General features: G+C 41.9%; 1 protein-coding gene across 4 annotated transcripts in view; it reads right to left on the bottom strand.

The window, feature by feature from the left end:
* Positions 1-580: 580 nt before the first annotated feature.
* Positions 581-21,549, bottom strand: part of OSTN (osteocrin) — a 91,757-nt gene continuing 70,788 nt past the window's right edge. The window contains exons 1-6 of one of the 4 annotated variants that reach the window (XM_069024259.1): positions 8,829-8,888; positions 8,543-8,720; positions 8,128-8,226; positions 5,136-5,353; positions 1,464-1,560; positions 581-1,185 (exon numbers count right to left, since the gene is read on the bottom strand). In XM_069024259.1, coding sequence (XP_068880360.1) covers positions 1,476-1,560; positions 5,136-5,353; positions 8,128-8,226 — 402 coding nt within the window. In that variant the 5' untranslated portion in view covers positions 8,543-8,720; positions 8,829-8,888 and the 3' untranslated portion in view covers positions 581-1,185; positions 1,464-1,475. The other 3 variants (XM_069024261.1, XM_069024258.1, XM_069024257.1) reach the window with 3 other exon arrangements.

Here is a 21,549-nt window from a genome sequence, read left to right on the forward strand (position 1 = left end):
GGCTCATACAAGATCAGGAAATTAACATTTAATTCCCATCTCCACCATTACTCCCTGCCTAACACAGGGTGTTTGTCAAGAATAAGGTTTTTTTTCCTTAATCCTGCATAATCCCTTTCTCAATGGATCTTCTTTTGCAATGCTAAGGATGATTTATACCCAAGAATAGCAATCAAAGGAATTTAGCTGACATGGACGTCCAAGAAGGAGAGAGTATGTGAGGTTTAGAAAACATCAGCTAGGAATCTGAGTGTTGAGATGTCAGCAGACAGCTCTTCTCAGCTCTGTTTTATAATCTGGAAAGAAGTGAAAAGGATGAAAGAGGATTTAAGATAACCTGTTTTACTCTGAAATGAAGTGGAGAGGACATGTTTACCTTTTGCCAGAGTGAGAAATACTTGAACTTTTAGAGTTGGATTCTGACCATGCCCTGTGCACACATCAAGAGGCTAAAGCAAGGCAAATGATGCAGATGGCCTTGGAAGCAGATGACTTCATATTTGGATGCTATCCTATGTTATGCATAGGGAGGAGTGAAATGTTTTCATCAACTAAAAGTCTCACCACATTTCAGCATCTGCCATATGATGAAAACATGTCTAAATATGGTGCAGAGACAAGAGAGAGGCTACTCAAAACATCAGGACAAATACTAAGGGGTCTTGCCACTGTTCTTATTCAGACTAACTCCCAGTGAAGGCAGAAAACATCTTCCAAACAGATCAAATGCATTCTAGCTTTGTCCCATAACTGTTATATCCTCCCTTCATCTACCAAACAGCTCCCCTCCAGAAAGAAACATGCAAAGCAAACAGTCTGCTATTCATGGACTGCTGTTGGCATCTCTGGAAGTTTTATTTTCTATCCAAAAAATCTCAGTCCTGGCTAGGTTAATAAACTTCTGTAGTTTAACAGATAAATGCCATGCAATAAAAATATATACATATTCTCTGTTCCCTCCTATCAGTAACACTGTGCACAGCTGTGAGAGCATTCTGACCTGATGAACTGAGTATGTTATTACTTGTAAATGCAACGTTTGTAAAATGCAACTTGAAACAGATTTTGGAGGAGGTCAATTCCTTGAGAGCTGTATCATTAGGCAAAGACAAGACATGCTGTGAGGCATCTTCCGTATCTCTGTCATGTTTCCAGTACAGCATCACTCATTCAGAATAGAAGCACCTGTAGGCAAAGAAACCAGTAAATATTACACTTTCCAATGTCAGAAATGCAAGGCTTGGACAAACACGCTGTAAGGTTGACTAGAGGAGATTAAATTGTTAGGAATACTTGTTTGATTGTAGAGAGGTATTCAGTGGTAAATCAGGGCATTTCATGTTACAAGAAGCCATCATTCCCTAGTCACTCTTCCCAAGCCTGCTGGCATGACTGAGTACCTCCAGCAACAGAGAACAGATGGATTCTCCAAGCCTGTCCACATCTGGAATACTCTGGCTTACCTGCAGGAACTGCTAACCCCTGGTGTTGCCGAGGTGGCTCACTCCAATCCGGTCCAGAGGCACTCCAAACCTTCTCTTAGGCAGCTCAAGCACTTTCCTGCACCAGGAAAAAGAGTAAAGAGGAAGGAAAAACACTGGGAAAAGACATCTATGAATAATCAAAATGTTACTACATGTTTGATTCCTCCATTCATCCCACTAACACCTTATTGTTCAGATAGAACGGTGGTGCAGGAACAACCAAAGATGTGAGTGTTTAAAAATAAGATGCTGCACTTGTCTTACAAAAGGCTGCAGTTGCAGCTGTTTTACCGACTGGCTGAGCTTGATCCACTACCCCTATTTTTATTTGGCAGCAAACTAACTCCACAGGTTAACTGCTATTCATAAAAGAAAGGTGGTACACTGCATTTATAAAGGGGAATTGTTTCCTGCACAGGATCACATACTGCAGGTGACCCATTGTCTGGGTCTTTGAAAGCTCCAGGGCCAGATGGCACTAAGATAAGAGAGGAAATAGAAAGTATTGCACAGTAATAGAGGGGACAAGTCAGAGAAACCTTACCTGGATTTTCCTATAGGTTCTCTGGTAATGTACTGTTCATCAAAATTGTATAGTAGCAGTCCTTTGATGAGATTGAAAAGGGGAAGGTTTTGGGGATGGTTTTTTTTCTTCCTCTATATGGTAAATTTCTTGACAATTTGATGAATAAGGGCATGAGGAACGTGTGAAAGAATTTCTATGCAGAAGTGTTTTTTGCAGTCCTTTTTATATAAAATAATAAGTTTTCCCATCTTAATTAAGCATTTTTAAAGCATTTTTTCCATCAGCAGAAACTTTTTTTTTCATTAATTGTGGAAATGGCAAGGTTTCCTGCGGCTGAGAATAACCTCAACTTCTGCCCTCAGAAATACTTGCCAGTGAAATGCAAGTCCAAGAGAAGCCCTGGAAGATTAATTCTTTATCAGTCCTTGTCGAGGAAGATAAATAAAAATAAATTTTGTTCTGTAAGTTGTCAACTGCGAAGTAACAAGCGGGAGAGAATGCTGCGGTGCGCTCAAGTCTAACTTTGCGCCAGCACTGATAAGCTCCCTCACCCTGGGGCTGTGCACGCCCCACCCGGAACTGCGCAGTCCTTGGCCTCATCTGAGCATCTCCTTCCCTCACACCTCTCGGGCATGGGCTGCAGTCCAGATGCATCAACCCAGCATCCACAGCCCCAGAGACTCTTTTCTAGCTGCCTTTCAGATGAGGTCAGGGAATGGGAATTCCCTGTGTCCCGTGTCAGGGGAGCACCACATCAGCCACTCTGGAGCGGTTACAGAACATCACAAAGGAAGGAGAGCCATTTGTTTGGCCTGTCCCTTCCCCAGGCACCAACTCAGCCAGCACTGCTGCACCCCGCCCTAGGGAAGGCAAAGGCGAAGAAAGCCAGGATGCCCAGCCTGTTGCCTCAAGAGCAGCACTGTTTCCCAGCAGGCGGAGGCACAAAGCGGGGCAGGCGGGGCACTTGGGCGGTCAGAGGCATCCTGGGGCTGCCTGGAGCAAAGAGGAATGAGCTCCCGGCGCTGGGGGCCGGGCGGGGCCGGGCGCTGTGTCCGCCCCGGCGCTGTGACGCAGCCGCGCTCCGCGCCCAGGGCAGAGCGGCAGCGCAGCCCAGCGCCCCCTCGCGGCCGCCCCGCGCCACGACAGCCCCGCCGCCCTCCGCCCCGCGCGCCCCCGTGCCGTCCCTTGCGAGGGACAAAGTGACTTTTTCTACTTAAAACAGCCTTGTCTAAGATTCCCGGAGTTTCTTTCACTCTGTTTGCTTGTGGGTCTTTCTACCTCTCCTGCCTTCCTGCACGCTTTTCCCGTGCTTTTCAAAGTGTTACAAACCGATGTTGATGCCAGACCAGGCTCTGGGCTCTCCTGTAATCGGTGGGTGTCAGAACAAGCTGTTAAATGGGCTCACCTTTGATTTGCTCTTTTCCAAAAGCTTCTGCTTTGTGCCAGGCACTGCACTCACTGCATTGATTCGGGGGCTCGATCTATGTATCAGCTTTCACAAATTAATTTCCTGGTCTCTAAAGGCGACTGGCTCAGCTCGTACAGGAATGAGCTGTTATCTCCCGGCTGAACGACTGTGGCAGGGTGCTCAGTCCTCTGTTTTACTCGTCTAAGTGCAGCAGCCTCTGCCTGTTTCTATCTAAAGGTACTTCTCTATCAAAAGCCTTATTATTCTTTCATAACATCCGTCTGATCTGCACTCCATGCTGGCGATGGTATCAGACTATCACCACAGTAATCAAGGCAGCTCAGGTGGTTCCAAGAAATGTCTCAACCCCAAACTTAAAAGCTAAACAGCTCCCTCAAAGTGATAATCGCAATGGAAAACTGCAAACTGTGCTGATGCTGCTGGGAAGGGGGGAATTTTGTGCAGTGTCACTCATTTTCATGAGATCATTATTCAGAGACAAGCTGTTTTTCCCCACAATTTCCCTTTTTTTGTTAGTCTGCTTTTCGTTGTTTGGGGATTTTGTTTGTTTCTTTGTTTAGTTTTTCCCTTGTACTGCACATAGAATGAAAGATTTCCATCAAAAAAAAAAAAAAAAAAAAGAGAAAAATTGGGAATACCATGTACCTTCGCAAAAAAGCATCGCTTCAAAAATGACCTCTCATTTCTTTGCCTGGAAAGGGAAAGCATGCTAAAAAGCAAATGAAGAGTGAGCTGATTCTGATATCTTGAAGAGGCGGACAGAACAGAATAATTCTTCTTAAGGTTTTAAGAATTTTGTATTTTATCACTTTTGGCTGCAGCCAAACAGTCCTAGAGGCAGACTGGGTGGATAAATGGAAAAACAACAAGAAAATATTGCAAAACTTTGTTTGAAAAAAGTACTTGTATTATTGAGTGGCTCTTGTGAATACTTTCCATTTCCAGATTAAGCTTTAAGCATGTTATTAAATACTTTGTGGCATTAGGGATTCCATCCAAGAGAAGACAGTTACCAGAAGAGCAGAACAAGACAGGGAAGCGCTCTCAGATACAGGGAACAGCCCCTACAGCTTTGCTCCAAACTCACCGTCTCTCCCCAGCCACATCGAGCATCATTCACTGCTTAGCCCTGTTACAAACAAGTTTATCTTCAAACATGTGCTGTGAAGGTATTGCTGTATTGATTAAACCCTGATGTATCCAAAGCTGATGGAGATCTTGAAGCTCATTCTACTGTCTGCCTGCCCATTTTCATGATGTGTCCTTCATCTTTCTGTTCAAAACGTGCACACCACCACACCTTCTTTACCTCCCAGTCTCAGGAGCCCTGCCCCTTTGTTTTGAATCCCAGGCACATTCTTTGATTTAAATAAGCTCATGATGAGAAATGTAGTTTTAAACTGAATGTTAGTTCACACCAGCGGAAAGAAGTGTCCTGGAAAATCATGTATAATGACACATAATTCACTTGAATATTTCCTGGTAGCTGTGAAGCACTGCAGGGATAAATGAACTAGTGCATGCATTATACCTCACAGCTGAAGGATGACACACTCTTTGAATGGTTTCTGATCAGAGGCACCTCACAGCTGACCGTCAAACCTGTTGGGGGCTAAAGCTAACCAATCAGTGTCCAGAATACCTTCCAACAGCCTTTCTCCAACTTTCTCACTGGCAGGAGCATTTAAGAGTTTACCTCTGTTTGCCTTTAGCATCCACAGAGCTTGAAGAAATTCTGTCAATTGGGGAGCCAAATCCTGGGAAACTTCTTTTCTTCTTGGTCTCTGTCACCTCATTCTCCAGAGACACCAAGCCATCAAGAAGGAACAGTCTGGCTGCCAGGTTGGTGGCTGGCTTCTCCTCACTGGCAATGGGTTGTGCTCCCACGCCCAGAGCAGCAGAAGGCTCCAGAGGCTGCAAAAGAAAGCAGTAAAATTTCAGTTTGCTGGCTGCTTGAGTCCCAGAAAATAAAACATTTCAAGCACTGTCATAGCAGCAGTCCTGTAAATAGAAAACTACCAGGACACTGAAATTGGGACAATGTTTTAAAACAAAGTTCCATCTCTGAAACGTTCCTTCTCTGAAAAGTTCCTTCTCTCTCTTTTTACACCCACAGGATTTTGCTGTCAAAGTCTGGAATATTTTTTTTTTTATAGAACTGAACTTGCTTTCATTATTATTGCAAGAAATATTAAAATTTGTTACTTTTCAAGGCCTATTTCTGCAGGCCATCCCACTGTCTCTATCTCAGCACTGTGATTAGTGTCACTTACAGCATGAGCTGAGTAATTTAATCCTTCTGAAAAATGCAATCACCAATGCCCAACTGCAGTATCCATCCTGATAGTTTTTAGGAAAACTGATTGTTGTTTTTTAAATGAATGCTAATAAATAGTAGTGAAAACTTCTACAGAATTTCCATCCATATCTGACAAATTAATTAATTTTTAAGTAAAACATGTTCCAAAATAAACTTGCTTAGTACTGACATTCAAAGAAATTATGCAGTAACACTACATGGGGAGGAGGAGAGGAAAGAACACTGTTGAATTGACACAACAGTTTGAACCTTAATTATAACACTAGGCTTAACACCATTTCAAAACCAAACTTTGCTATGAAAATAGCTGAGAATATTGGGGTCTATTGAGAAAGAAATGAAACAAATCAAAGTGAAATAGTCATTTTGCATGTAACAGAAAAATAGAGGACAGCTAGTCTACAAAAGCAAGCCCAAATCATTGTCTCTTTGAATGAAATGTGCCTTCTTGCTCCACTTGATTTTCACAGAATTAGACAGAAACATTACAGCTTACACCATCAAATAGGTTTTATTCTATCTTTAGAAGCACACCACTATCTTTGTTATTCATACATGGTGGGTTTAGTACACATGTGAAGGAAGGCATCACATGGATGATGCAATATCCTTGTCTACTCCAGTTGTGGTGGGGATGTTTCCCACTACTGATGAGGGGATAAACAGCGATGGAGTGTATAAAACTGTGACCTTTATATGAGGAGGAGCACAGGACCACAATGACCACACCAATGGTGTAGCACTGTTGATACTTTTGTAAATGATCTCACGTTGTTCTCTGACTCTGTTTTTTGTGAGCCTCAAGTACACAGAACAGTCCTTTCTGTTCTCCTTCAGGGTTATAAAACTTTCATAGAGGTCTGCAAACAAAGGATGCCTTTAAAAAAGACTGAACTCTTCCTTCTGGTTAGTGAGGATAAATATCTACAGGAACACTTGAAACTAGAAGGGCAAAAATAGCCTCTGCTTTTGAATAACTTGTAACCCCCCTACATTGTCTTCAAAAGATATAATGGAATTATAAGAAGTAAAGTGACAGCTAAAATGATAATCAGAAGTAGAAAACAGTTTTCCTCTGGTGAACCACTGAACAAAGTACAACTTCACAGATACACAGAGATGAGAGTGGGTGTAGGTGGCATAGTGGAGGGTTTGCAAACTTAGAAACAGCAATGAAATTAATAAAAACTAGAATTTTTTTCCTCAAGAGAATGAGCTTCCCAGTCCACCCAGTGAAGTCACCAGATGGTGGATTTAAAATAAATATAAGGAGTTACTTTTTAAATACAGCACACAGATGAAGGGGAATGTGTTGCCAAAGGATGTCATGGATACTGAGTTTTTAAACTGATTCGAAGAAAAATTATGGCCCATCACCAGCTAAAACACGCCCTGGTCCAGTGCAAGTCTCTAGATCTAGAAGTCTGCAAAGTTGTTCTGTTCTTACATTCTTTTCACAAAAATCTATCCCTGATAGAGGCAGGATACCAGGTCTCTGTGGCACCAGAACAGCAGCTACTGCAGCACTTTTGTATAATCAGGTCATGCTTATGTGAAGACAGAGAGCAAGGTAGAAGGATCCATCAGTATTCTTCAGTAGCCATCTAAAGTTTAAGTTGATCTTCAAACCTATGTAAAAACCCTAGGGCCAAACAGTGCTACTTTGAGTAAACTTTTAGATACCTGATTTTTTTTTTTTAATGGCATGAAACCATTACATAAATACCTTTCCTGCCAAATCTGCCTTATGTCAAGATGACATAAAAATAGGGAATGCAGTAGAAGTATTTTCAGGTGCAACCCCTACATATCATTCTGGGTGAAACATGAGACAACTCTCCCATTTCATCTGCTGCTTTCCTTTGCAAGCTTAGGCAAGTGACTTTGCTCCTTTCCCCTCCTGGTCTAGTCTGTCTCCTTTAATTTGTAACTTCCATGCAGGTGATCTTCTCTCAGCGATCTCCTTATGGCTTCTGAAAGCTGCAGCTTTCTCATGCTATTATTTGTCTTTAAGAAGAATTAAACTTTCCCTTCATTGTTAGAGGAGTTTGCTTTCCCCCCTGCTATCAACTCCTTCCCCTCTTCAGGAAGTTCTCTATGCACTGGACAATGTTTTAACACACGGGAAATCCCCTGGTGTTTCAGGAGAGGCTGTGAGAATTTGGGTGAGACCTCATTCTGTCTGTCCCCCCAGAGCTTTGCAATTCGCATCTCTCTCTTATTGAGGCTCCTCCTTGGCCCTTAGAGAGTCAATACTGATCCTTCACCTTCCAGCAGTGTTTGGATACTCCAGTGTCTTCCTCACTCTGTGGCTAAAAACACCCAAGGAAGAGCAGTTACGTGACAACCACCAGAAACCTTCACCTACCTCCGGAGCTGCCTCTGCAAGGAGCACAGAGCTGGAGTTCCACCACAGCAGGGCAATCACAAGGGCCAAATGCACCACCACGAGCTGGAACTGCAGCATCTGCAAAGGAGAACAATCTATTAATGACTCCACAGCTGCATCCCTGAGGAATCTTGCTCTATAGGTCTTAAAGTAATAAAAACCAAGGGAGACTCACCTCATGGCTTGTTACTATCTGTCAGAGTCACTGCATAAAACCCAGCAACCAGATAAAACCAGCTGAATGCTTTTCACCTTTGCATGCAGAATCAGCTCCCTCCTCTGCTCCTTTACAGCCCTGCCAGTATTTTGATTCCTTTCTGCACAGTGGTGCAGTCCTTGCAGCAGAAGCGAGGAATGCAAACTTGCCTTAAAACCAGATGAACTGGATGCTTACTTGTAAGCAGAGAGACTTTGGCTTGTAGCCACCCAGGCTGATCCTGGCCTCCTCACATGCTGGAGGTGCTTAAGGCTGTGACAGAAGTCATATGCCTCTCCAGTAGCATTTTGAAGGAAAGGCTGCATTTTGCTAGTTCTCAACATGATCCACAAGAGCCACAACTTCCAATGGGATCCTGCAATGAAATTATTCCCACATGTGGGAAAAGCTTGCATGGGGATGTGTTGCTCAGACTGGTGGTGGTCTGACCATGTGTCACAGCTGCAGAACTGCAGAAGCCTACCAAGCCTTTAAATAATGCAGGGAGTTTTGGGAGGCTCAGGATGGGGAAGGTGCTCGCTGCAGGGGTTCTCTCTGGCCATGGGTTTAGCCTACATTGTTTAAGCCCTTGTTTGGATCTAGATCTTAAAACCTGATGTGTCTCCATACCCCCAGGTGCGAATGTTTCGGATGATGTTAATAGGAGCTAGGCTGGGGCTTTCTGCCAAAGGCATCTGCTAATTTGCTGATTTCTCTGTCTCCAGGTCCTGCCCCAGAGTATAATTCAAGTCTGATTCTGCCATTCTTTGCTGACTCTCCACTTGGCAAAAGCAAAAACACAAAGAGTTTATGAATATATATATATATATACACATACATTATTACTATTACTATTGTCTCTAAGGGATGAGCAGTTAGGAAGAAAGTTGCTGGTTACTCTGTAGGGGTGAGGCAGACTCAGTTCACTGGAATCAGAGGACAAAGTCAATGCACTAAGCCAGGTGGTACCACTGTCTCTCGGTCTGACAGCAACAGCCATTGCTTGACATAAACACAGGGGTCTATCTGGGTGTTTTCAAAGCTGTAACCCTCTGCAATGTATATTTTTGTATGTGGGTGTGCATTGAAATTTGAAGTAGCAGTCTACTACCTTCACAGGTAACCACATCCTGATTATTTGGATACAGAGATGTAAAAATAAATGGCAAGGTTAAAAACATATGTTTATTATGGTTAAAGATCTGTGCTGGTATTCATTCAACCCAAAGACTAAAGAGCTAAAAATAGCAACTGGTACACTAGTGAAAATAAACACTAAGGCACCTGCAACACTAAAGACGTTTGATTAACTGGTCAGAACTCGATGCCAGTGAAATTAGAAGCGGAGGAAATTGTAAGGCTTGGCTCTATTTCCCAAAGAAATAAGCAGCTAGAGATTGTGTCACTGACTGAAAAGGGAGCAAAACTTAAGTCCAGCAAGACCCTGTTGTACTGATTTTCATGCAGCAGTGGGACCAAGGCAGGAGAAAGAGGCAGGGTTATTGCAGTGGAACAGTTCAGCTTTAGAAAAGCATTTGCTAAACTAATGATGCAGTGAGCACAATGTAAGTACAATTAAAATCACACTTTCTTCTGCCAGTCTGGGACTTAGTTTTACTACCTTCAGCCATGTTGTAGGACCTTAGCTGTTAAAAGCAGTTATTGGTATTTCTCCTTGAGCTCATTTGCTGCAACTGGCCAAGCAGAGCCCTCTGGCCAAAAAGGGGCTTTCCCAGCCATGCACTGGCTATTGCTTCACCCCATCCATATCTTACCTTGACACATTCCAAGAGAGACTATAAGAGAGACTGGACAGTATTTGTTACTGAAGGAGAATAAGCGAAGCTCTGACAAGCTTTTCAAGATACACTCTTATTAGATGTATTGCAATTCCATCCTTCCAGAAAATTCTTCACCACCAACTTCACAGAGCTAGGTCAAGGGATTGGTGTATAATTCCATGTCTTTAGTATCTCAGGGTCTGGTGTTATCTGACATAAAATACAGTTTACCCTTCTCTAAATTTAATTGCAAGTCTGAAATTCAGACATATTTATGTGTCTTAGTGATACTTCAGTTTGAAATGTGTCAAAACTAAAATTCCTCATATAATTAGGAATCTTTGTTACAGGTCCAATTAAAATAAAACTAACGATAAAAGAAAGAACAGTATTCTACCTTATCAAAGCAGGATAAACATACAAAACTTTTACTTAGGAATCTGTGCAGAGCCATTTTCCAAGAAAAGATCACAAGAAGGCAAAACACTTTACCAAACAGAAACTGTTAAGTCTCCAACATCAAACCAAAGGACTTAAAAGATGTTTTTCTTTTAAAGAAAAAAACAAAACCCAAAATGACATCCTGAAGATAAGTGGGCTGAACAAACACCAGACAGAATGCAATTCATCACCGAGCTCCAAACCCATTGCCTGTCAAAAATGGTAACAGCCATCATTGTTCTTACCCATTTGAACTACGATATTTCACATTACTGTGGAGATTACTCTGCAAGCATAAATCACAGGGGCCTTATTTTTCTTACTGGCCTGTTAGCAAGAGAACTGAGGCAAGACATCACGCCTTGCACTGCAATCCTTCACTCCAGCTGCCAGTCTGTATTGATGGCTGTGCTCTGCTTGTTGCAGTGACACGAACACGGGGCATGCCCAAGTCACCTGCAAACGAGGGCCTTGTCCTTGCACTGAGCACCTTGTGGCTGAGCCCAGAGGCCCTTGAGGTTTTGTCCTGGATGCTCCCAAAATGACCTGATGCAGAGACAAGGCTTGGCTGTCCCATAGGCACTGGGAAGCTCCTGGCAGTGCCCCTTTGGCCTCCAGTGCTCCTCTTTTGATGCTGGGATAGCACTGGGAAGCCTTCATCACCTGCTGGCCAGGAGGGCCTCTGGGACTGTGCAGATTCCAGCCAGATGGGGGAAATCAGGGCTGTGTCTGCAAGCCAGTTACTGAGATGTTTTATTGCTGCTCCAGCACCACAAAATACAATATTAACTGCTGCTACCTATCTTAATCAAATTGGTTAATCAAATTGAGCACTTGCATTGGCCTCGCTGTGCTTGCACTGCACACCTGACAGGAATATACCTTGGCCAAAAAAATGATGATGGATGATTATCTTACCAAAAAAAAACCCCAAATCATAAATGGCTTGTGTGAAGTTCTAAGAAAAAGTCTGCTCCTGTTGAAACAGATTTGCCTTACTTTCAAAAGTTGTAAAGGGTATCTTCTGATCATATGTATCGTCACAAAGCCAAAAATACTGCCCCTATCACCAGTCCTAGAGATTTCAGAACTGCTGAAGGACCCTGTGTATCTCAGGTGCAATTTTGTAGTTATGTAAATGCAGAGGAAAATGGAGGAAAATCAAAACAAATCCCACCCTCAGAAAAAAAAAAAACAGAGCTCAAAAATAGGTTAGAGTGGTGTTTTTGTTCTCACCCCTCAGATGAGATATGGAACATTTCTCACATATTTCTTTCTAAAAGATGCTGAAGCCAGACATTGAAGCATGGGACTTTTTTGACAAAATGAAATGTAAGGTGCCAGTGTCAGGCCCTTTATGTTATTAATAATGTGTTTTCTGGAGTAGGTGCAGATTTTTAAACAATGCCATATATTTTTTTATACGTGATACAGACACTGACAGCTTCTACAATATAAATTTCCCCCTATTTTCAGTTTCCTATGTAGATAGAGGTAGGTAGGTTTCATCCAGTAGAACGAGAGACAACTTAAAATTCATAAACTTATGCAAGAGGTGTATGATTGGTTATTTTGAGATAACTAGGTATTTTTGTGTCCCAAATGAAACTTTTTGTCAGACAGTATTTCAAGGCCAAGCATGTTCCTGTTCCTGAAAATTAAATCCCTTCAAGGATTCTCAAGGCAGTCAAGATTCATCATTGATTTCCAAAGTCTTCCTTTCAATAATTGCATTCCCTGTAACATGATTTCCAATGTTTGGTCCTGACATGTTCTCATGTCACCACGTCAGTCACATTTGCCTGTTTGACAGCTGTGCTTTGGCTCAGAAGATGCTCGAGCACACAGCAGTTCCTACCACTTGTACTCAGATAAAACAGATTCAGTCATGGTTTAGTCTCTGCAGGGCCTGGCTGGACCCTGCCCACACGGACACAACGTCTGTGGGAGCAGCACTCGCTTCATGTGAAGAAAGGGTGGCAAGGTGACCCTCTGGTTCCCATGAGGAGTTCAAGAAGTGCATAAATGAACACAGCCCTGCCAGGGCACCTTTGCTGAACAGACACAAGCATGATTCAGCAACAAATTAACTGACAAAGGTGGGCAAACACTTGTGAAAAACCAGCCAGTCGTGGTTCTTATCTACACCTTTGAAAACAGGGCATGAAACCAAATGGTCATACAGGACAAATGAGGATACTTCTCTTTAGAATGGGCAGGAAGGACACAGGCTGGACATCTTGCAAAGCTGGCTACACTTTTACACTATTACACTGTGTAATAAATCCATTTTTAGCAACAGATTTCAGAAATTAAGACCCCCAAACTCACATATATACCATAAAAGTAGGAGACCATGAAGCAGGAGACAAACAGAAGTGATGAAGCCCATCTAGAAGCTGAGGGAATATTAAAAAGAAGGATGCTATGAAGTGTAAGAAAATATCTCTTAGTGGGAAAAACCTATTTGCACCTTTCCTCAAAAGATAATTGAGTGAGCTGCAGTAGTCCTGGTATATACAAGGGAAAACAAAACATTATTGGACTATTCTTCTTTGTCAACAAACCCTTAATCCTACACTATTTATATATGTACTGACTAAACATGCCAACTTTTCTTAACATTTTTAACAACTTGACATTCAGCCTTCCTTCATCTTTAGCACAAGAGCCAAAAACTTTTCATTGTTAGAGTGCCATCTTCAGCATTTGAAGCAAAAATAAGAAACCTTTCCATCAAGAAAAATCAAGAAATAGATTGTAGTTTTCTATATTAGAAAAATCATTTACTTTCCTAACAGCATTGGAGTGATAAGTAGAAGATCTTCACACTAAGTATAAAGAGTATATTAGCAAAATAGGTTATCAATATAAAAACAGACCTTTTAAAGTATAATAAAAATATACCTCAGGATAGGCTTTTAAGAGACAAGAATGTCACTGGAATTTCTTAACAAGATTCAAACACTGATACTGATTTACTGGATAAACACTTAAACATTCTGACCAAGGATATTACTTGAAGAAGAAAAGTCTTGGGGAAGATGCATTGCAAATGTAAATTAGAGAGTAACCTGTCTCTCTGAGTTAAGTGAGAAGAAAAGAAAAGCTGCAAGCACTTGCAGTCTTGGTCAGGGTCTAACAAGGGAACTCTTACAATTGTTGTATGTTTTAATTTGCTATTTAAGAAGCCCAGGAAGGCACTTGTCATTCATTCAAAGAGCGAAAACAAAGCCCTAATCTGCTGAAATCAGATTGGCAGGTATTTATAAAAAACATGAAGAATGCCTGGTCCAGTCAGATATGTTTTGCAGTTTTCCTGTCATTTACACCATAGATTTACTTGGTTTGAGCTGGGGGTTTTTGCTTGTTATTCCTCATAATGTTCAAAGTATTTTACAGGAAAAGTAGGTTGAGCTGCATTTTGAATGCAGGTGAGCAGAGACAGATAAATGCAATAATAAGTTTCCTAAGTTAAGCAGTGGGCAGAGGCACAAAATGTCCTCTCAGCTCCTCAGCTTTCAGCTCTGCACTCTCCATGAGAGAACAATCATTTCAAATTTAAAAACCAAGTAAGGAAAGCTAAGGGCACTGCATGCTAGTGCTTCAAAAGTTAGTGGATTCTGAACTTTACTGTAGCCTCTGGACATCTAAACCAAACGTTATTTGCATGTATTTACTCGTACAACTCCAGTGTGGGAGGGGAAAAAAAAACCAGTGAAATAGTTTTGAACTCAGAATGGAGAAATCACAATGACTATCACAGAATCAGAGTCTGCCTTCACTTACAGCAGTGCAAAGCTGAAGTAGTCAGATCACTGGATAATGATAATTACTCAGTGTAGGAATGTTTTTCCAGTTATACTATTATTGCAGGAATGCAGCAGAATCTGGATCAACATTTGTCTAACAAGGGTATAATAAAACCCTTTTGCAGATCCATAAATTAAAGACTTTTCCTAAGTCATTTATCTCCTGTTTTTCAATATGTTAGATGCAGCAAACTTGTCTACCACGTATGATATTTAGTAATGCAAAAGAATTATTCTGTCATAGCTTTTCAGCTTATTTTAAGAAGTAATATGCATTTGACAATAACTCACACAAAAGGAAAATCCATAACAATACAAACGGACAGCAGTTTACTGCAAAGCACTGCAAGAGCATAAAAGTAATTTGTCACTGTTGTAAAATGCACTGACACATTCTGTTTAAATATTGGCTGATGAACTGAAGGAAATAAATTTCCACTGAATATTTGTAGTTCAGTTTTACTACCAAAAATCCTAAGTGATAGGCACCTTATTATCTTAATTCTAAACTGGAAAAAGTAGTTGTGCTTTTCCCATCAGATCTGGGCATCTTTATACCTTGTGAATGTCTGTTAATACAAAATAATTGAAGAAAACATTAAAAAGAGGAAAACACAGAAGGGAAGTAAGCTTCTGTAAAGAGAGCAGAAGACACAAAACATCCCCAACACATTCTGTCCTCACTCCTCTTACCTTGCATTGGATGCAAGCAATTCCAACCTTAATGGTCCTGCTATGTTCTTCCTCCTAACTTACCCTTAATGTTCAGCTTTCTTTCAGAGTTTTTATAGTCTCTGGTGTAGGCTACAAACTCCAATCCCTGCCTTTGCTTTCTCTTACATCACTTCTAAAGATTTTCCACTGATCCTTGCCCTAAACCTTTCTCTGTCCTGCACTCTCACGCACATACTTGCCTCTCATTTGTTATATTTATTGCTGTGATCAAAATGATTAGGTTATAATTAAAGGTCTAGGGATTTGTTCTGTTTTTATTTTTCCTTTTTTTCATTTAATTTCAAGATTCAGACAGTCATGGGAGTAGAAGGGTTTTCAGAAGCATCCCTCTAAACTCTCACTTTTGTAAACTGCAGTATAGAAATCTGATGTCCGGAGTTATTACTGGGTTTTTTTTAAACTTCATTTCTTGAGGATATCAGAAGAACTGCATAAGTTTCAGAAAGAAATTAATGTGTTTTTAGTAGACCAACATGACTGTAAGCTAAGCATTAGAAAAGGAGTGTGCTTTGTAAAGCAAGTGACAAGAACTTAAGTCTTTCACACGCTTTGTTTCTGTTACTGAAATGTTAAGTTACTGAACTGTAAAGCATAAGCTGTGGAGATGCTTATCTTTCCTAGGCAGTACCAGAGGATTTATTTCTTTCCCTGTTTGCCTCCCTAGAATAAGTCTACCTTTTTTTTTGCCCCTTTTTAGAGATCTCAGGTTTAATCGATTTGCAGAGCATTTGTAGAACTGTTTTGAGGTTTAAAATCCTGGTTGGTGCAGTGTCCTTAAGAGTTAATTCATAGTAATTTTATTTCCTAAATAGATAGGCACAATACTTTCAAAGTAGTTTGACTTGCCAAAAGCTTTTCCTACAAGCCCTGGACAGTAAAAAGAAATTTGCAGTATGTGGGGAAAAAAATTTGCTAACTGGGGAGCAGATGCTTTGATTTCATCATTTGTCTTGATCAGAGTGATTGGAGAAAAATAAGAGTTTATTCATATTGAAGCAAAACAAGGATTTCTGCCCCATCCCTGGAGATGTTCCAGGCCAGGCTGGATGGGGCTCTGAGCAACCTGGTCTAGGGGAAGGTGTCCCTACCCACAGCAGGGGGGTTGGCACTAGATGGTATTTAAGGTCCTTTCCAACCCAAGGCATTCTGTGTTTCTACATCTCTCAGTACAAGCAGATATGGGAATGTGGCCTAGAGCAGAGCTGCAGAAATACACAAATGTGTTGGCCACATGAGCAGCCACACCAGTGTCAGGCAGGTTGAGACTCTTCTCCACTGCAGAGTCTAACAGAGCTGCAGAAGCCCAAATGGGTTCTGTGGGTACTACAGGAGCAGCAGAAACAAAAGAGCAGAGCCAAACACCAGACTGCTGAAACACAGCTGCAAATGCTGCTGCAGGAAGAGAACTGGACTGTGATCCGTTTTACTGCATTTAGGTGGTGGCTTGCTGCTGGAAGTCCAAGGACACAGAAGTACTTGACTGATGTGTCTAAAGCAAGCAGGGTCTCAGGGGAAAAAAAGAGAACCACAATCTAACAACAAGGTATTACTGGTTTATGGAGTACCTTAGTTGCATAAGACCACGAGGTGCTGCTGACCAGCTACTGCAGTTCCAGGCACTCAGTTTCTTCTTTCTTCTGTTTGAAAGACACAAGGTGGCACTCACAGGCATTTACTCCTCTTGGGAATTTTTACAGGTCCTATCTTAAGCTCTTCAAGCAGAATCTCTGCAGGACTCCATTCTGCCACCATGCTTGGTTCTGATGTGGCTGGTAGGAGACCTGGGCTGTGACAGTGTGAGTAAGCTGATGACAGAGAGCTGAGTGCTGGCAGCAAAGGTGTTTTAGTGTTTCACAACACAGGGGAAAGTCTGGGGAACAGCTGAGACTCACCTAGAACTCAGCACCTCACAAGAGTGAGGGAGAGGAGAAAGGACTGCAGAAAAATTAGAAGTGCTACCCTGTTGTCACCTGCTTTGGCTCCAAGAGGATGTCTAAGACCTGGCATCAAATTTTTCTTTTATGCTCTCCACTGATCAGTGATGCTATAGCAAAGCTCCAGCCACTTCTGTTCCACCTTTTGGACCTACTGAGAGGTTGAGGCTCTTCCTTTAAGAAAAGTTATTTTCCATTTCAAAATTTACCACTGTATCATTCCTACAAAATCTAAAAGACGTCAGAAATTGTTGCTGATACACACAATTATCATCACCTCTGATTGGGAGGTGTGCAGGCTCTGACCTGGGTAATTTGTCACCTTCATGGGCTTCTTCTGACCAGCACATGTGTGGGTTTTCTCTCTGGGGGAAAAAACCCCAACCAACAAACAAAGCAAGCAAATAAGTAAACAAACAACAAAATGAGAAATACTACTAATAAAAATTAGTAGTGTGTTAGAGTGTTAACATTTAATTTCCTGCTCTAAACTGACTTCACTTTAGTAAAACCTTTTTGGCACCTTCTCATGAAGACTGCCAAGTAAGCTTGCCAGACAATGAAGAAGGTGTATGGTGGTTACTCTGCTGGCAGAGCATCTAAGGAACAGAGATCCTCAACAACACTGTGGTTTAATTATACTTACAATATAATTAAGTTAGGGCAACCAAGAGTTTGGAAGGAGTCTTTATTGTCTTTACCATGAATGAATAAACAAACAAATATAATGTGATTTTTTTTCAAATATGAAGACAAGAAAAAGAAAATTGGAGGAGGTAATGACACAAGACATAAAGCTCCTTCTGTTACCAGCCAAGAAAAAGACAAACTTGCCTCCCTACTGCCCTCATGGTCCCACAAGAATTTCTGTAAATCTTTCAACACTGGTTTGCAAATCAGTTGAGCTGGCTGAGTATTTTCCTTAAGAAGAAAAGTTCTGATTCAGAGAGCAGGAGTTAGCAGGATTTCACTTGTGTAAGTGTTGAGCAATCTTGCTCTTCAGCACCCTTGCCTGTGGAAACTATATTTGGGGTTGTCAGACCTTGTCTTTAAAGTCTTAGTAATGGCACATGAATACACCATGCTTGATAGCTTCCCACTTTCAATCCTTCCCTTCTCCCACTAAAACATGCAGCAGTGCTGTTACATCCCTGTGGTCTAAGCCACAGGAGCCTCCTCCTTCTGTCACTAAGTTGTCCCATGGGAACTTCACCTTCCAGCCCCTTCAAAGCCCTTCCCAGGAGCCACTGATTCCTCACATGACATCACACATCTGTCACTCATAAACCAACGTGAACAGTGCAGGGTCCAGCAGGTGTTATGGCCAAAGCAGTACCCCTGTGATCAGGAATTTGTGATGGATCTGGCCTGGAGTAAAGGCTTGTGACTTGAGACGTTCTGATTTCTGGGATTATTCATATTTTCACTAAACAATGAGTGTGTCATCAGAAACAGTTACATTGAAATTAGCAAAAGTGGACGTTTTTCCAGGTTTGCAAGGTTTGCCCCAAAATTCTAAGAAATAATCCAATTGCTTTTTTTCTTTTCAAATTGAAAACTGTATTTTTTAAAACAATGAGCTGCTTTCCACAAGCCAGGTGCTCAGCTGATACTGATTCATATGTCTCTGAAATAAAAAACTGAGATATTCCAAATTACAGTGACTTCAATTTATTTTTACTTCTTGAGACAATAAACTCTTCAGATAAATCTGGCCCAATTCTGACGACACTCTGAGCGAGGCATAGCATTCCACCAGATTAATCAAAACACAGCAGTTTACAGCTACATTATTGGTACAGGGAGAACATCCAACATTACTTTCGTTGCATTTATGTTTGTATCTTGTCTGGAGAATGGGAAACATTTTAAAACAATCACCCCAGATTTTCAGTCAATACAAAAGAGAATTTCAGAAACCAAGCTAATTCCTACTGATTTGCATGTAGATACACAGAGCCAGAGAGCAGATGACTCACTCTAAGACAGACTATGGAAAAGAGACCCTATATTAACAATGTGCATGAATGTTTTCCAATAGAAGGTACATTCTACCTTGGAAGGAAAAAACTATGTTAAAACAGCTATTTTTAAATCTGCAAGGTATCAAAGTAGGTTTTGTTGTGTCACTTCCACTTTAGATGAATCCTTGCAGCTAAATAGAGTTGGAGGAAAAAAACCCACAAAGTGAAGGTAGAAAATAGCACTGAAGACAGTAACATTCTTCAGGAATGTTAGGCTTTCTACTAGTAGTTTCTATACATGTACTTTTAAAAAGTCCTTTGTGATGGAATTATGTGCTTGTGATACGTGCTGGGTCATGACATGTATGATCCATAAAAAGCTCTCACAAAACAAAGCAGAAGTCCCAAAAAGGACACTTTCTTGAAAGGCAAGGTTTTTCTTAGCAGGCAGGCTCTGATGAGGAAGGTTGGAAATAAAGGATATTTAATCTCTGGTGCCCATGCCACTGGCTCCCAGCCCAAGATGGACGTGAGGAGTGAAGATGGCCAAGAAAAGCAACAGGACCTTTTGTCCCAGCTATGGACACAGTGGTCCATGAGCTAATGGACAAGGGTCAACAAAAACACACAGATGTCTCAAGCAAATGGTAATAGTTCTGGGCCAGTGTCAGCCTGGTCCTGACTCAACTGGCACCACAGAAATGAAAACGAGATTGTGTTTCCATCCCCTCTAACTACGTTCCTTGGAGTCAATGCTAAATACAAAGATAACAAACTGGGAACCAGACCCATCTTTCTGTGCTAGGAGGGAAGAGTGTTGATGTTTTCACACTGTGTGCCTTGTCAAAGATGTGTGTGCTGACGTCCCATGTTGTCACTGAAACAAACTCTTTGTGACCCATGAAGCCTGGTGCCACAGTACACAAAGCACAGAGCAGCAAAGTGTGCACCTTGGCTGCAGAGCACACACTGCAGCTCCAGGGCCAGGTACAAACACGGCCAGGAAGTGCAGCACTGAACGTGCAGCAGCAGCTCAAATTCAGATACCCTCAAAGAAGAAAAAAATGTGTCAGCCCTGAAACTCTGTCCTCACCTCACACTTTATTTCAACCAACTTTTCATCATTTTCTTGCAGAACTGAGAAGTATGGTGGAGTTCCATTTAATGGCATCAGGAGAAGATATATGGAAGAAGTAAAGAAAGGAACTAATCAGCAAAATGATGACAACAGTCTTGGGGGGAAAAGAGGAAGGATAGTGATATTCTTCAGTCAGATGCAGAGGGGTGGAAGCTGGGCAGGGCCACATGTGGACCACTCTCAGCATCACAGGATGCTGCAGGAAACCTCCCTGCCAGTTTCTTGCCTGACATGCAGGTAAAGGAAGATGAAGTCATGTGAAAGGTGGGGCTGGGAAGCTGTTTCTTCATGGAGACAATTCCTGCACTGAATGATGTTAATAAGGAAGGTTCTGTCCTCTCATTCCTGGCAAGGCCATCCCTGGGATGGTGGCTTGCACAGCAGGACAGTGCTGTGCTGGAAGCCAAACAGAGCACGCTGGTAGTGTAAACCCAGGAGTTCAGAACAATTTGTGCTGGCTGATTTGACTTTTTTCCTACTTTGCTCTGGTTTAAATGTGCTTATGGATTGGTTCCCTCAAGGGACAGCACAAACCAAAGCTGTTACAGAAATGAGGCTTTCTGCTATTTCTAAGAATTACCGATCTCTTAACAGTTTGTAAATTCATCCTAATTCTTGAGCTAAATTCTGGTACATTACTTGTCCACTTCAACTCCTCTATCACTTCAGCTGGACAGAGACCTATCTCTGCTAGACTCTGCACCTTTCTGCAGCGAAGCTGCAATTCCTTAAACAGCTGCACTATCGCAGCTGGATTAGTCCGGGATATTTCAGGAATCATCCCATTACGTTCATCAGTCAATCACCGCCCTCTAGAGGTGGCCACACTGTGCGTGGGGCTGAGCTGGGTTTGCTGCAAATGAACCATCCCAAAGCCGAAGCATTCCTGCAGGAAGCGGGAGGAAGGTGTTGGCTGGTTTGAATAGATCCAGGTACGCTTGTGGGTACAGAGGACTGAGCGCTGATTCCCAGCTCCTCCGTTATTCCTCCCCTCTCCACCTGCCCAACTGGCAGCATTTTGCCTTCATGCATTTTGCAGTAGTGCTACTGCAGAGACTAGGGAAACTTGTAGAATGACAGAGAACTGTATGACACAACAACAATAAAAAGCAGTAAAAGTAACTGCCAGACTAAACTCTGGTTACAGCTTATTTTTTTCTGAAGCAATGTGCATAAGCTAAACCGGTGGCACAGCTGCAGGAATTGATTGTGCCCACACGAGCTGGATGTGCTGGGATGAGAAAAGCAGCAAGCCTTTCTGTACAGCTACACTCTCACATTACTTTCCCTTGTCTGAAACAGCTAGGAGGGTTTAAAGAGAAGAATACAAAGAGTGATGAATAGTAAGTAACCCACCACATTATCAAGTGATGAATGTACTGTTCCTGGCGTGCAAACAC

Source organism: Aphelocoma coerulescens, chromosome 9 (genome assembly GCF_041296385.1).
Source record: "Aphelocoma coerulescens isolate FSJ_1873_10779 chromosome 9, UR_Acoe_1.0, whole genome shotgun sequence".
Taxonomy (NCBI): domain Eukaryota; kingdom Metazoa; phylum Chordata; class Aves; order Passeriformes; family Corvidae; genus Aphelocoma; species Aphelocoma coerulescens.